Source organism: Pan troglodytes, chromosome 2, assembly GCF_028858775.2.
Source record: "Pan troglodytes isolate AG18354 chromosome 2, NHGRI_mPanTro3-v2.0_pri, whole genome shotgun sequence".
Classification (NCBI taxonomy): domain Eukaryota; kingdom Metazoa; phylum Chordata; class Mammalia; order Primates; family Hominidae; genus Pan; species Pan troglodytes.
In genome coordinates this window covers 105,090,984-105,106,953 of record NC_086015.1, presented here as the reverse complement: position 1 = coordinate 105,106,953, position 15,970 = coordinate 105,090,984, and the positions used below count along the sequence as shown (strand labels likewise).

At 41.8% G+C, this 15,970-nt stretch overlaps 1 protein-coding gene across 25 annotated transcripts in view; it reads right to left on the bottom strand.

The window, feature by feature from the left end:
• NXPE3 (neurexophilin and PC-esterase domain family member 3) overlaps nucleotides 1-14,025 on the bottom strand; it is a 47,396-nt gene extending 33,371 nt beyond the window's left edge. The window contains exons 1-6 of one of the 25 annotated variants that reach the window (XM_063806083.1): nucleotides 13,880-14,016; nucleotides 13,265-13,465; nucleotides 12,116-12,378; nucleotides 10,909-11,089; nucleotides 10,422-10,539; nucleotides 7,514-7,801 (exon numbers count right to left, since the gene is read on the bottom strand). In XM_063806083.1, coding sequence (XP_063662153.1) covers nucleotides 7,514-7,606 — 93 coding nt within the window. In that variant the 5' untranslated portion in view covers nucleotides 7,607-7,801; nucleotides 10,422-10,539; nucleotides 10,909-11,089; ... (1 more) ...; nucleotides 13,265-13,465; nucleotides 13,880-14,016. Of the gene's footprint in view, nucleotides 1-7,513; nucleotides 7,802-10,421; nucleotides 10,544-10,908; nucleotides 11,090-12,115; nucleotides 13,517-13,879 lie in introns of those variants that run through there. The other 24 variants (XM_009446078.5, XM_009446081.5, XM_063806085.1 and 21 more) reach the window with 24 other exon arrangements.
• Nucleotides 14,026-15,970: the final 1,945 nt, after the last annotated feature.

Here is a 15,970-nt window from a genome sequence, read left to right as displayed (position 1 = left end):
ATTCTATATTTAGAAAAACCCATAATCTCAGCCCAAAAGCTCCTCTAGTTAATAAACAACTTCAGCAAAGTTTCAGAATACAAAAACAATGTACAAAAATCACCAGCATTCCTATACATCAACAGCAGCCAAACTGAGAGCCAAATCAGAAAGGCAATCCCATTCACAGTTGCCACAAAAAGAATAAAATACTCATGAATACAGCTAACAAGGGAGGTGAAAGAGCTCTAAAATGAGAATTACAAAACACTACTCAAATAAATCAGAGAAGACACAAACAAATGGAAGAACATTCCATGCTTATTAATAAGAAGAATCAATATAATTAAAATGGCTACACTGCCCAAAGCAATTTACAGATTCAATGCTATTCCTAGCAAACTACCGACAACATTCTTCACAAAACCAGAAAAAAACTATTTTAAAATTCATATGCAACCAAAAAGAGCCCAAATAGCCAAGGCAATCCTAAGCAAAAAGAATAAAGCTGGTGTCATCATGTTATCTGACTTCAAACTATACTACAAGGCAACGGTAACCAAAACAGAATAGTACTGGTACAAAAACAGGCACAGAGACCAACAAAACAGAATAGAGAATCCAGAAACAAGGCCACACATTTATGACCAATCTGATGTTCAACAAAGCTGACAAAAACAAGCAATGAGGAAAAGACTCCCTATTCAATAAATGGGGCTGGAATAACTGGCTAGCCATATGCAAAAAACTGAAACTGGACCCCTTCTTTACACTACATACAAAAATCAACTCAAGATGGATTAAAGATTTAAATGTAAAATCCAAAACTGTAAAAACCCTAGAAGACAACGTAGGCAATACCATCCCAGACATAGGAATGGGCAAAGATTTCATGACAAAAACACCAAAAGCAATTGCAACAAAAGCAGAAATTGACAACTGGGATCTAATTAAACTTAAGAGCTTTGGCACAGCAAAAGATACTATCAATAGAGTAAACAGACAACCTGCAGAATGGTAGAAAATATTTGCAAACTATGCATCTGACAAAGGTCTAATATCCAGTATCTATGAGGAACTGAAACAAAATTTACAAGAAACAACCCCATTAAAAGATGGGCAAAGGACATGAACAGAAACTTCTCAGAAGACACACATGCGGCCAAAGAGCTCAATATCACTGATCATTAGAGAAATGCAAATCAAAACCACAGTGAGATCTCACACCAGTCAGAATAGCTATTATTAAAAAGTCAAAAAATAACAGATGCTGGCAATGTTGAAGAGGAAAGGGAACACTTATACAGTGTGGGTGTGAGCGTAAATTAGTTCAACGATTGTGGAAAGCATTATGGCAATTCCTCAAAGACCTAAAAGCAGAACTACCATTCCACCAGGCAATCTTATTACAGAGTGTATACCTAGAGGAATAGAAATCATTCGACCATAAAGACACATGCATGCAAATGTTCACTGCAGCACTATTCACAATAGCAGAGACATGGAATCAACCTAAATGCCCATCAAAAACAGATTGGATAAGGCCGGGCACGGTGGCTCACACCCGTAATCTCAGCACTTTGGGAGGCTGAGGCAGGCAGATCACGAGTTCGAGATCAGCCTGGCCAACACAGTGAAACCATGTCTCTACTAAAAATACAAAAATTAGCCAGGCGTGGTGGTGGGCATCTGTAATCGCAGTTACTCGGGAGGCTGAGGCAGGAGAATAACTTGAACCTGGGAGGCGGAGGTTGCAGTGAGCAGAGATCGCACCATTGCACTCCAGCCCAGGTGACAGTGCAAGACTCTGACCCAAAAATAAATAAATAAATAACAGACTGGATAAAGAAAATCTTATGTTCCATAAAAAATATAAGAAAATGCAAGAAAATCTTATATTACATATACAGCATGGAATACTATGCAGCCATAAGAATGAAAGAGATCATATCTTTTGTGGGAACATGGATGGAGCTGTAGGCTGTTATCCTTAGCAAACTAACACAGGAACAGAAAACCAAATACGGCATGTACTCACTTGTAAGTGGGAACTAAATGATAAGAACTTATGAACACAAAGAAGGAAACAACAGACACTGGGGTTTACTTGAGCAGGGACAGTGGGAGGAGGGAGAGGAGCAGAGAGGGTACTGGGCTTAATAATTGGGTGATGAAATAATATGTACACTAACCCCCATTGACATATGCTTTCCTGCGTAACAAACCTTTACATGTACCCCCAAACCTAAAATAAAAGTTTTAAAAAAATACAATTCAATAAATAAATATAAAAACACAAGTAGGTTTAAAAAAATAATAACTGGCTGGGTGTGGTGACTCACACCTGTAATCCCAGCACTTTGGAAGGCCAAGGCAGCTGGATCACTTGAGCCCAGGAGTGCAAGACCAGCCTGGGCAATGTGGCGAAACCCCGTATCTAAAAAGAAAATACAAAAAATTAGCCAGACGTGGTGGCGCACACCTGTTGTCCCAGCTACTCAGGAGGCTGAGAGGAGAGGATCACTTGAGCCCGCAAGACAGAGGTTGTGGTGAGCCATGGTCGTGCCACTGCACTCCAGCCTGGGCAACAGAGCATGACCCTGTCTCAAAAAAAATAAAAAATAATAAAATTATGGAAAAAGACATACTTGCTAACAGCAAACAAAGGAAAGCTAGAGTGGTTATATAATATCATACAGAGTACATTTCGGAGCAAAGAATTTTACCAAGCATGAAGAAGGCCAACTCATGATGATAAAGCAACTAAATTCATCAAGAGGACACAATTCTAAACATTTATGTACCTAAGAACAGAATTTCACAACACATGAAGTGAAAACTGACAGAAATGCAAGGTGAAAAAGACAAATTCACAATTATAGTGAGAGACTTCAATATTCTCCTTTCAATAACTGATAGAGCATGTAGACAGAAAATAGTAAAGATATACAGAAGACAACCAACACCATGAACCATGTTGATCTAACTGACATTTATAGAATACTCCACGCAATAAAAGCAGAACGCATTCCTTTCCAGTACACATAGAATATATACCAAAATAGACCATATTTTGTGCCATAAACAAATTTCAATAATGTTTTAAAAGAATTCAAGTAATACAAAGTATGCTCTCAGGGGAATTAAATGAGGAATCAATAATAGAAAGGTATTTGCAAAATATCTAAATATTTGAAAGTTAAGTAACACTTCTAAATAATATATGGGGCTGGATGCAGTGGCTCACACCTGTAATTGCAGCACTTTGGTAGGCTTAGGCAGGAGGATTGCTTGAGTCCAGAAGTTTGAAAAAAGCCTGGACAACATAGTGAGACCCCATCTCTGCAAAAACATAAAAAATTAGCTGGGCATGGTTGCAGACACCTGTAGTCCCAGTTACTTGGGAGGGGGAGGTGGGAGAATCACTTGATCCCAAAGGTTGTGGCTGCAGTGAGCCATGAGCATGCCACTGCACTCCAGCCTAGGTGACAGAGTGAAAATTTGTCGCAAAAAAAAACCTAAATAACACATGGGTTCAAGAAAAGAAAAAGGGAAATTAGAATGTAGTTCAGCTGAATGAAAATGAAAATGAGAACAATATCTGAATGTGTGGTATACATTAGAGCAGTATATAGAAATACATTTTTTATTATTTTTATTTTTATTTTTTTAGAGACAGGGTCTCACCCTGCTGCCCAAGCTGAAGTGCAGTGACATGATCATAGCTCACCATAAAGTCAAACTCTTGGGCTCAAGGGATTCTCCCGTCTCAGCTTCCCAAGTAACTAGGACAACAGGCACACACCACTACGCTCAGCTAATTTTTCAAAATTTTTTGTAGAGATGGGGTCTCACTATGTTGCCCAGGCTGGTCTCAAACTTCTGGCCTCAGGTGATCCTCCTGTCTCAGCCTCCCAAAGTGCTGGGATTACAGGCCTAAGCCACCACACCCAGCCTTGTAGAAGAAAATTTATAGCATTAAACATTTAATTAGAAAAGAAAGATCTCAAAACAATGACTTTAGCTATCACTTTAAGAAACTAGGAAGAGACAATTAAATCCAAAGTAAACAGAAGAAGGGAAATAATAAAGATCAGAATGGAAATTGACCAAACAAAAAAACAGAAAAAATACAGAAAATGAAATCAAAAGCTGGTTCTTCAAAAAGATCAATGAAACACAAATCTCTGGTCAGAGTGATCAGGAGTAATAAGATAAACACAATTCTACAGATATTAAAAAGATAAAAGGGGTTTTGGAAATCTATTCCAAGACAATGTAAATAAGACTTAATGCTACTGAGGCCAGGCATGGTGGCTCATGCTCGTAATCCCAGCACTTTGGGAGGCCGAGGTGGGTGGATCGCCTGAGGTCAGGAGTTCAAGACCAGCCTGGCCAACATGGCAAAACCCCATCTCTACTAAAAATACAAAAATTAGCTGGGCTTGGTGACAGACGCCTGTAATCCCAGCTACTCGGGAGGCTGAAGCAAGAGAATCACTTGAACCTGGGAGGAGGAGGTTGCAGTGAGCCGAGATCATGCCACTGCACTCCAACCTGGGCAACAGAGCAAGACTCCGTCTCAAAAAAAAAGACGTAATGCTACTGACCTGTACACCTAAAAATAACTAAGATACCAAATTTTATGTGTTTTCATCACAATTTTTTTAAAGGTTAACAAAGTAGATCAAAGTCCTAAACGTAAGAGCTAAAACTATAAAACTCTTAGAAGAAAACACAGAGGAAAGGTCTTACAACATTGAATTTGGTGATGATTTCTTGGATATGACACCAAATACACAGGCAACAAAAGTCAAAACAGATAAACTGGACTACATCCAAAGTAAAAATTTTTATGTATCAGAGGACAAAATCAGAGTGAAAAAGCAACCTATGGAATGGGAGAAAATATTTGCAAATCTTATGTCTGATAAGGAGTGAATACCCAGAACACATAAAGAACTCCTACAACTCAACAACAACAAAAAACAAACAAACAACTCCGTTAAACAATGAGTACGGGAATTGGATATTTATCCAAAAGCACATGATAGAAAGATGCTCAACATCATTAATAATTATGGCAATGCAAATTAAAACTACTGTTATACATTACCTCACATCCACAAAGAAGGCTACTATCAAAAAAACAAAACAAAATAACAAGTACTGGCGAGGATGCAAAGAAATTGGAACCCTTGTGTACTGTTGATAAGGATAAAAAATGATGCAGCTATTATGGAAAATAATATGGTGGTTCCTCAAAAAATTAAAATTACCATATAATCCAGCAATTCCATTTGCGGGTACCTATTCCAAAGAATTAAAAGCAGAGTCTTGAAGAAATACTTGTTATCCATTATAGCCAAAAGGTAGAAACAACCCAAATGTCAGATGAATGGATAAACAAAATGTGGTATGTATGTACATGCTGTAGCATGTATCGGAATTTCCTTCCTTTTTAAGGCTGAATAATATTCCTCCGTCTATGTGTAGACAGAGAAGTATTACTCAGCCTTAAAAAGAAAAGAAATTCCGATACATGCTACATGAGTGAACCTTGGGGACATTATGCTAACAGAAATAAGCCAATCACAAAAAGACAAATACCAGGCCAGGCTTCATGGCTCACACCTGTGATCCCAGCACTTTGGAAGGCCAAGGTGGGAGGATCGCTTGAGGTCAGGAGTTCAAGACCAGCCTGGTCAAATGGCATAACGCCATCTCTACTAAAAATACAAAAATTAGCTAAGCGTGGTGGCACATGCCTGTAATCCCAGCTACTCAGAAGGCTGAGGCATGAGAATCGCTTGAACCCAGGAGGCAGAGGTTGCAGTGAGCCAAGATTGTGCCATTGCACTCCAGCCTGGGCAACAGAGCGAGACTCTGTCTCAAACAAACAAACAAACAAAAAAAGGACAAATATCATATGATTGATTCCACTGGTATAAGGTACTTAGAGTTGTCAAGTTCATAGAGACACAAAGTAGAAGAGTGAATGCCAGGGGCAGGGGATAGGCAGGAATGGGTAATCATTGTTCTTTGGGTTTGTTGTGTTTTTTTTTTTTTGAGACAGTCTCCCTCTGTAGCCCAAGCTGGAGTGCAGTGGCATGATCTCGGCTCACAGCAACCTCTGCCTCCCAGGTACAAGTGATTCTCAGTAGAGATGGGGTTTCACCAGGTTGACCAGGCTGGTCTTGAACTCCTGACCTCAAGGGATCCTCCCACCTCAGCCTCCCAAAGTGCTGGGATTACAGGTGTGAGCCACTGCGCCTGACCTAGGTAATCACTGTTTAATGGGTAAAGAGCTGCAGTTTGGGAAGATGAAAAAGTTCTAGACATAGATGGTGGGGTGATTGCACAACAATGTGAATGTACTTAATGCTACTCAATTGTACACCTAAAAATGGTTAAAATGACAAATTCTATGTTATGTTATTTACCACAAAAAATACTTTAAAAAAAGAGGAGTTTCTAAAATATCTAGACACATCATCAACAGCTTCCAGGTAAAAGGAACTATCGGTGTAGGATTGGTAGTATCTTATATAGTAAAACACGCAAGAACAGTTTAAGCAAAGAAAAAGAAGAAGAAATACCTAGCTTTTATGCCTTAAGCCTATTTCTAATAGGAAATCTTTAACAGAATCTTTAACAGAATTACTTCACATTCTCCAAAGTACCAAACAAATTTTACTCACAGCGCACAGAAAAAGATCTGTAGGACCTTAGTGTGCCCATTTCACAGAGAGATTAGGTGTTCTGCTAAAAACCACAAAGTTGATTCCAGCAGGAGAAATTTTTTTAAAAGCCTATGGCTTAGCTTTTAGAGCACCTTAGGCTAATAAAACCCAATAAGAAAAGAAATGCCATAATTAAGTTGGATATGTAATCTGAGAAGTACCACAAGCTAACAAAACAAAAGGACAGCATCCTTCATACAGAAACTCCACCATAAATTTTGGTTATATGAGTTCATGTTGGGGCTGGGGACAGGGAAGAAGGAACACTACTAAGTACCTTCTTAGTGACAGGCCCTTGTGAGGGATTCAGTAAGACATGGTCCCTGAGTACCATCTAGTAATCTCCAACACAGACTCATCTACTCCCTCCCTTGAAATACTCCTTCAGCTTTTTTCCATGGGTTGACTGAAAGGTCCCCTCCTTGAAGAGGTTTTTCCTTCATCACTCTAAAGTTATCCTGGAATAGCTCCCTTTCCTTTTTGTACTTTTCACAATGTCCAATTATCATTACTATTATTATGTGATTATGATTACTACTACTTTTCTTCCATGCACACTTATTATGTGAGCTCTAGAAAGAAAGGCCTGTAAGTGAAGAAATGTCTTCACTGTACCCTCAGTGACTAGCAGAGTATATAACCATTGTGAGCACGCAAATCCTTACCGAATAAATGAAAACAAGAACTGTGACTACGATAAGCTTCCGATAACCAACGTTTTCCCAGGCTAGTTAGCCCCAAATCCCCAGACTCGGCTCCCTTAGTTATGAGGGATTATACTGGGTACTCACCTCTACCTGAGTAACATTGATGACCAGCACCACCACCATCAACACTGCAAGCAGACAGCAGAAAAGCCGTAGTTTGAAGAAATTGGTCCACATTGTCTGGCTGTGCCTTGTTCACCCATGGCCGACACTATGCTACCTTCACTCTTTAAAATTCCATGTCTTTGCTTTTCTGAGCTGCAGATGAGCTTTCAGTTTCATTTGCTTCTATCTTGCTAGTACCCTTAAGAGCTCTTATGTAGAGGAGAGACTGCAGTTGATTCAAGAAGCACATTTTTCTTCAAAGAAATCCTTCAAAGAGGAGAGATGAGAGAACATCACTAATTGCAATGGCCTAGGGTGGGGTGAGAGGAAAAACATCACATTTCCTCTTCCTTAACCATATCTAAGGCCCAAAGTCACAAGGAGAAAGCAAAGAGCCAGAGCACAGTAACGTCTTTTCATTTCCAGACAATCTCCTCAAAGTTTCCTTTCCCAGTGTCAGGCTTCCATGTAAATACAATATTTCCCCTATTGCCTATTTAGGTTTTAACTTTTAAGAAAGTAAGGAAGTATGTCTTCAAACTCAGAAATCGTGAAATAAAAGTAACTGCTAAATTTCTACAGAGACCTCAGTCAATAAAATCACTTCCCTTCCCCTTCCCTTTAAGTTATGTAACGCTGCTCCATTATTTACACTTAAAGAACATGAAGAGGAAACTGTTTTCATGAAGAGCTCTGGGATACTGTGCAAAGCATCCTGACATTCTCTGGCAAACAAGAAGTGCTACCCCTCTCATACAGAGGTATGGCAGGAGATGCGACACACTCTTCAGGTTTCCAGCTCTCCCCACCACATATGTGGTCCTGATGCTCCCTCAGCTACATAATAAGGCACAGGAAGACACACACCTGCCTGGAAGATGTGGGAGAGGAAAGTCAAGCTTGAAAAATGGGTAACAGGATCCCGAAATCCTTCATCACACCTGCTAGAGGCAGAGGACTTCAGAGTCAGCAGTGCCTAACTGTTCTCCCACGTAACAAATTCAAATGCCTTTCCACTTGCCATTTTGATACAGGTAAACAGAAAATGTCCTAGTATTCTATCCCCAGGGAGACTTTCCATGAAGGGCAGGACACAGAAATAAAGGCAGAAAGGGTACAAAATCATGGTGCAGAGTATCTCAGAATAACTCAGCTGCATCAACTCTCCCCTCCACTTTGTGTTGGACCTGGCAAGCCCCCATTCTCTCACTCCTCTGCCTCACCTGTCTGAACCAGTCCCAACCACAATGACAATGCCAATCAGCTTCACAAAGGAGACAAGGGTGAGCCATTCCAACAAGCTCTCCATCCTCAGAGTTCCCATAGCACTTATTATTTTCACTTCTCTGCTGATCTCTATTTGTATTTTTTTCTCCCTCACGCTCCCTCTATTTGTATTTCTTATCTCTCAAACTAGACTATACCAATTATGACTGTATTTTTTTAAAAAACCATGTATCAGAGAAAAGCAACTTAATGATACTGCATTATACTTTTCTGATTTGCTCAAGGTACTTAGTTCTTTACATGGTACACAATGATTCAACAATCTATGCAACAAATAATTATGGAGGCCTACGCTATACCACACACTGTACTAAGTGCCAGAAATTCCCCTTGAAAAGCTTACACTCATATTAGACAAGATGTCAGTCCCTTCTTAAGGAGAAATAAATCCACCAGTCCTGGCCACCTCCACAGGGATGCCAGGAAATGTGAAAGACTGTGCTTCTCCATTTCCTGACACCTCCTCTCTCCAATATCCAGACACTCATCCACCTCAAACTGTCTATAACTTCTTGGAAGAAACTGGCTGTAAAATAGAGGATAACTCTGTCATCAGGGTCCCAACTGTTCTGCCATTGAAATCCTTCTCAAAAAGTTGTCCATAAAAAAAAAATCAGGTTTCCACAATGGCCAGAGAGGGAAAAGACCAAAGATGGTAGTCCACAGGAATTTAGTTGCACCATAGGCAGGTGTGGTCATGCACTGTGTGGACACTAGCCATTTAAAGGACATCAGTGTGGTTCAGCCAGGCAGCAGCAGCACACAGCTGTCAGTGATGCAGAAAGAGGGCAAGGGCAGGAGACTCTAAAGCAAAAGAACTACAGGACCAGAGGCAGCAATGCAAGAAGTCCCTCCCAGCTAGAGGCTTCTACTGACAATAATTTAGGAGGATTGTGCCAGGAAAAGACCTGACTCTGTGCTGTAAGTAGAGCACTGACATTTGAGAGACCCATCTGTACACCTAAATAGATGTTGCGTGAGGCACACTAGACAGACCTCTCTTTGAAAAGATATATACCAGGCCAGGTGCAGTGGCTCACGCCTGTAATCCCAGCACTTTGGGAGGCCGAGGCAGGCGGATCACAAGGTCAGGAGATCGGGACCATCCTGGCTAACATGGTGAAACCCCGTCTCTACTAAAAATACAAAAAATTAGCTGGGCGTGGTGGCGGGTGCCTGTAGTCCCAGCTACTCGGGAGGCTGAGGCAGGAGAACAGCGTGAACCTGGGAGGCGGAGCTTGCAGTGAGCGGAGATCACGCCACTGCACTCCGGCCTGGGTGACAGAGCGAGACTCCGTCTCAAAAAAAAAGAAAAGATATATATTAAAATGTTAATAGTTGTCACCTCTTGGCAGTTTTTGTTTTCTCCTTTATCTGTATGTCCTAATTTTTCACCGGGAAATAAAAATCACAAATACAAAGAATAAAGCTGGGCCAGGCATGGTGGCTCACGCCAATAATCCCAACACTTTGGGAGGCCAAGACAGGAGGTTTGCTTGAGACCAGGAGTTAGAGACCAGCTGAGGCAAGATAGTGAGACCCCCAACTCCACAAAAAAAAAAAAATTTTTTTTTAATTAGCTGGGCATGGTAGTACGCACCTATAGTCCCAGTTACTCAGGAGGCTGAGGTAGGAGAATTGCTTGAGCCTGGGAGGTCAAGGCTGCAGTGAACCATGATCACACCAATGTACTCCAGCCTGGGCAACAGAGCAGGACTCTGTCTCAAAAAAAAATGAAATAAAATAAAGAATAAAACCAATTTCTAAAAGTAAAAATTAAAGATGAGACATAGCAGAAACAAAGCATTAAATCACATCTGTGAAATCAATTCAACTTAAACTGAAAGATTTTTAAGTAAAAGAAGAAAACTATTCCACGGCATGAGGTAATTGTAGTGTAAAAAAAAAACTGTAACAGGTTTCTGGTATTTTCCTATAAACATAAAACCTACGCATTATAACAGGAAAGCTATTTGCAAGGAGCCTTAAAATCAAGTAAGAACAACAGTGTTGGCAGGGAATGATTCTAGAAAAAAGTTCCTCAGATTAACCAAAAAAATAAAAATATATAATTCAATGTAATTTACCTTTTTTGGAAATTTTCCAAGAAGAGATGCTTATTGGAACTAGAAATTAGAAGTTACATCTAACTTTCCTTCCAGCATGAAATTCTGAACTCAGGCAATTTTGACCAGAGGTCCTGATTTTTTTCATGCCACATTTGAAGCACACATAAATGTTTTTTACATTTCTGTACAATTCTTCTTGCTGAAACAAAAATATGCATATGATATAAAGGTTAAAGATACTGAAAATGAAGTAAAGAAAAACATTAGAAATTAAGAGTACAATTTTACAGGCAGAGAGTTATACATGATATAGCGGGAGGAGTGGGCATAGGAACGTTTCCTTTTCCTTACTAATAAAAAACAGTAATTTAAATAGTCTATTTAAATACACGAACTTCAACATGGCAAATCACTCTCAGACCTTGGCTGAAGGTCAAAACTTTATAAACAGCAATATAAGTGAAAAAATATAAACCAAAGATAAAAGCTCCAAATGTTATTTTTCTTAAAAACTATTATAATTATTTAGTTCAATGATCCAATGATCCTGTTTTCCCCTACAGAAAAAAGGGGTATCTGTACAGATCTAAAAGTTATTATTCAAGGAATCTAAACTTGAGTGATCCTGTTTTCAAATGTCAGACCACCACTTACTCATGCTTTATTTTTATAATATGTGCAAAGAACAAGCAAAAAGTTAAATGCATGCTCTGCCTTACATGTGGAACCCAGTATTTGTTGGAAGTGTTCTGCCGAATTTTTATTAAGCCTACTTCCATATCCAAGACTCATGGTGGCCAATCTAACTTCTTTATGGCCTGTGACAACAACCCCAGACTGCCATTAGGGTTCCTACCCCCATCTCACAAGAGAATTACAAAGCAGTCACTTACATCATTTGGAATTACAATTGTCAGTAACACAAATGAAATTCCTGAGTTCAATATTAAACAAAGAAAATTAGACAGCAACCCTATCCTCTGGGGAGCTAATGTTCTCAGGCAACCATTCCACAAAGATAATATATTATAGGACAACTGCATAGAAACTGTCCAGTTTCTGAGGCAGTCCCTATCCTAACTACTCTGACCTGTTAGCCAAATAAATGTAACTGTACTAGTCACAGCAAGTGTCTGGAACTTTAGTTCAGAATATATAGTTCAGAACAATAGTAAGAGACAAAAGCACAGATTTACATGGAAAATATCTACACTTAAATGCATACATTTCAAACTCTGCAAAGAGTAGCTGTATTTCATAGGATGCTGAGTAAGACCTTGAAACAGGGCAGGATCTACAGAACGAAGAACTGGAGACCCATCCAGGACCCTAACAATGATGGGTTAACCAAATAGGGTCAATCCTTGAAAAAAGATGAAGCAGGGGCAGTAGTCTGCAGGACTTGTTTCCACAGATTCCATTTCTCCTTCGTGTCCCGCAGCCTCACATGCACAAAGTGCTGACTCATCTGGACCTTCCCTTGCCCTTCTTCCAAAGCAGGGCCCCATGTATTCATGGAGGTTACATAGCAAGTGGAGAAGTAATAAAATCAGTTATATAAGTCACACTGTACTAAGTGCTATTTTTTAAATATTGAACACATTGATAGGTTGTGGTCCTCAACCCTGCATGAACATTAATAATCATCGTGGAAGCTTTTTAAAATACAAACACCTGGGCCCCACTCAAACAATTAAATCAGAATCTGTAGGAATAGGCCCAAGAAGTAGCTTTTTTTAAAAAGGTCCCTAGATGATTACAACATACAGCCAAGTGGGAGAACCACTAGTATAGAGTGGCCAGGGACTGTTATTCGTTTCAGTTGGTAAAAGGATGGCCTTTCCAAAATAATGTTTGAATTGTAACTTAAATTGTCAGGTCAGGACAACCCAATTCCCAGGCAATGGGGAAGGCTAACCCCATTTCAGTGATTTATCCCTTCGTTTCCTTTCTCAGTAACAAATAACAGCACTCTATTGGCCCCAAAGAGATTGTGAGGATAACAGACATGGAAAAAAAAATACTAAACAAATTCAAAGAAAAGCAGAACCCAAACACTACGGAGAAATAGTATGCTGCTGCCTCCAAACAATTATCAGGGTCTGGGAGCCCTGCCAGTTTCAAATATATCCTGATGTTCCAAATGATAATTAACCACAGTGAGGAGGGGGGGAGGCCCACCAGAGCAGTGTGATTCTTTATCTTTAGGAAATGTGGCAACAATCCCCCTTTAATATAAATAATGAAAAGCAAACAAAATTTACAATTTTGCACAAATGCTGCATAAATCCTGCCTCGGAACCCCTCTTATTACCACCCTAGTGGCCTTTGATCAGGCAGAAATGGGCAACAGGCCAGGGTCTCCATATCACACCTTGTAAAGTTACACTCGTTTCTCCCCATACGACCTGAATCTGATGTCCCCAAACGGCAGCTCAGTAAGGCCAGAACAGTCCACCGTGTGTCAGCAGCGCCAGCCAAGAGGCAGCTGGTGCCCAGAGCAGCGATGAGCCGAGAGATATGAGATGGGCAGGGAGGCGTCGCCAAGTGCTCCGCACCGGGTTAGTGAAGGTGCCTGGGGGACAGAAGTCTTTCGCTGCGGCGTGGAGGTCCGAACTGTACCGAGCTGTGGCGTTGCCGCAAGTCGAGGAAACTGAGGATGGAGATGCTCGCTCCCGGCCCCGCCCCGCCCCGCCCCGCCCCGCCGGTACTAGCCTTGGCTCCGGCTTCTTAGCTGCGACGCTTTGGCAACCCAGGGCTCCAATTCTGCCTATGCCTTCGACCCGGGCCTCCCCTCCCTGGCACCTATGCCCATAGCCACGACTCCAGGGGCTGCACCCATCAGCACGGGGCTGGGGACTCGGGAGCAGATGCGCGCGGAGGGAGGGGCTTCGCAGTCTGGTAGCGCGCTGTTAGAGCCGGGCAATGGGTCGCTCCGCCCGCAGCGGCCCCTCCCGACGTCCGCATACAGACCACTTCCAGCACTCACCTCCGGGACCCGCCCGCCCTTCGCTCTCCAGGGGCCAGGGATCCTGACGCCCCGGTCGGTCGCCGCTGCGCCAGGCCGCTAGCCCCCCGCTTCCTCACCCGGCGACGTCTCCTCACCTCCGACCCCCGGCTACGATTGGTGGAGCTTCGGCGGGGGCGGGCCGAGGGCGTTGACTGACAGCAGCACGCGCCGGGCGAAACCCACAGGCCTGGAAGCGAAGTTGGCACCCTGGCGCTCTACGCCGCCAAGCTCCTGCTCGCGACGCGACACTGCAGCTGTCGCCCCGCCGACCGAGGTCTCGCCCCTCTCACGACCCAACTCCTCGTGAACTTCGGACGTCTGAGTTTCCTGGGAGCATCCACCTACCTCAAGGCTTTTCGCTTGTCAGCGAAAGTGCCCACAACCGCAGTTGACTCTAGTAGGGCAGTCTTTCCTGTGGAGTGATGGAATTTATTGTGCCCTGAACCGGAGAAATGCGATTTGCCAAGTATAAGCACGGATATAGCGGATCTTTGAATCTTTTCCTTGCTTTGACATTAGTCAACAACTTCTATTCGCCAGTAAAACAGCCCGTTCCTTTTACTCTCACTGTACATGATGTCGGTCTCTTGGCAAAGCATACTTTCCTCACCCTCCACCATCCCCAATTCTGGGTTATTCTATTTTGGACGTTTTTCTAACTGGTAAAACGTCGGTAGCAGTTTTGTGAAATTCAGGAACTGAGAGGAGTCCTGAGAAGACACTTGTTCAGGAAACCAGAAGGGATTGTGGGCTGCACCGTGTTTCTCTGTGCTTGGAGCACAGTGGGGTTAACACAGGCCCCAAAAGCAGGCCTGCCCCCGGACTATTACCCCATGGTTTAAGAAAAATAATTAATATACATGACAACTAAGTATTTTTCCATTTCTTGACCATAATGGACTCTGCATGCTCATTCAGATGTTTTCATGGCAGGCCTGCTTCGTGGGCAACCAGATCCGTGAATGGGATAAAAGGAAGTTCTGCCACAGGGTGGAAGATCTCTTCTGTAGTAATGATCTTCTTTTTTTTTTTTTAATATACTTTAAGTTCTAGGGTACATGTGCACAACGTGCAGGTTTGTTACATATGTATACATGTGCCATGTTGGTGTGCTGCACCCATTAACTCGTCATTTACATTAAGTATATCTCCTAATGCTATTCCTCCCCCCTCCCCCTACCCCACAACAGGCCCAGGTGTGTGATGTTCCCCTTCCTGTGTCCAAGTGTTCATTTATGCAGCCAACAGACACATGAAAAGATGCTCATCATCACTGGCCATCAGAGAAATGCAAATCAAAACCACAATGAGATACCATCTCACACCAGTTAGAATGGCGATCATTAAAAAGTCAGGAAACAACAGGTGCTGGAGAGGATGTGGAGAAGTAGGAACACGTTTACACTGTTGGTGGGACTGTAAACTAGTTCAACCATTGTAGTAATGATCTGATACTCCTTCTTCCTCGAGGAAATACAGCACTCTGGGACCTTTTGAGGACATAAAAGGTAGCTTCCTTCTGCTATCGAAGAAGAGCCCCATATACTAGACTTCTGCTCTGATTATGCTTTATCTCCCAGTAGGATCCCCTGCCTCATGTACAGCTTGGCTGTCTTACAAGTGGTAAAATACTTAGGACAAGATGACTTCTAGGTCATGGTTTTGGACCTCATTGACCCCATTCTCCCCCAAGCACTCATAACCCTGAGGCATTTGAGTGATCTTACCCATATTTACCTATATTTTACAGTCATAACCACAAATAAGAGCAGCCACTGCACTCCAGCCTGGGTGACAGAGTGAGGCCCTGTCTCAAAAAAAAAAAAAAAAAAAAGTTTATATGATGATATGAAACCAAAGGAACTGGTCATTTCTGCCCCATCTGAAAATGTGGTTTACACACTAGTTAGTGTTTATTAATGCTAAACTTGATTCTCTAAGCAAAACAAAGCATAGATCTTAAGAGTAGACAAATAAAAGCAAATAAACCTGTCCCTGATGGCAGAAGCTTGAGGCACAAGCACATTAAGTATTTTTATATTTCTTGACCACAGTGGACTCTGTGTTCAT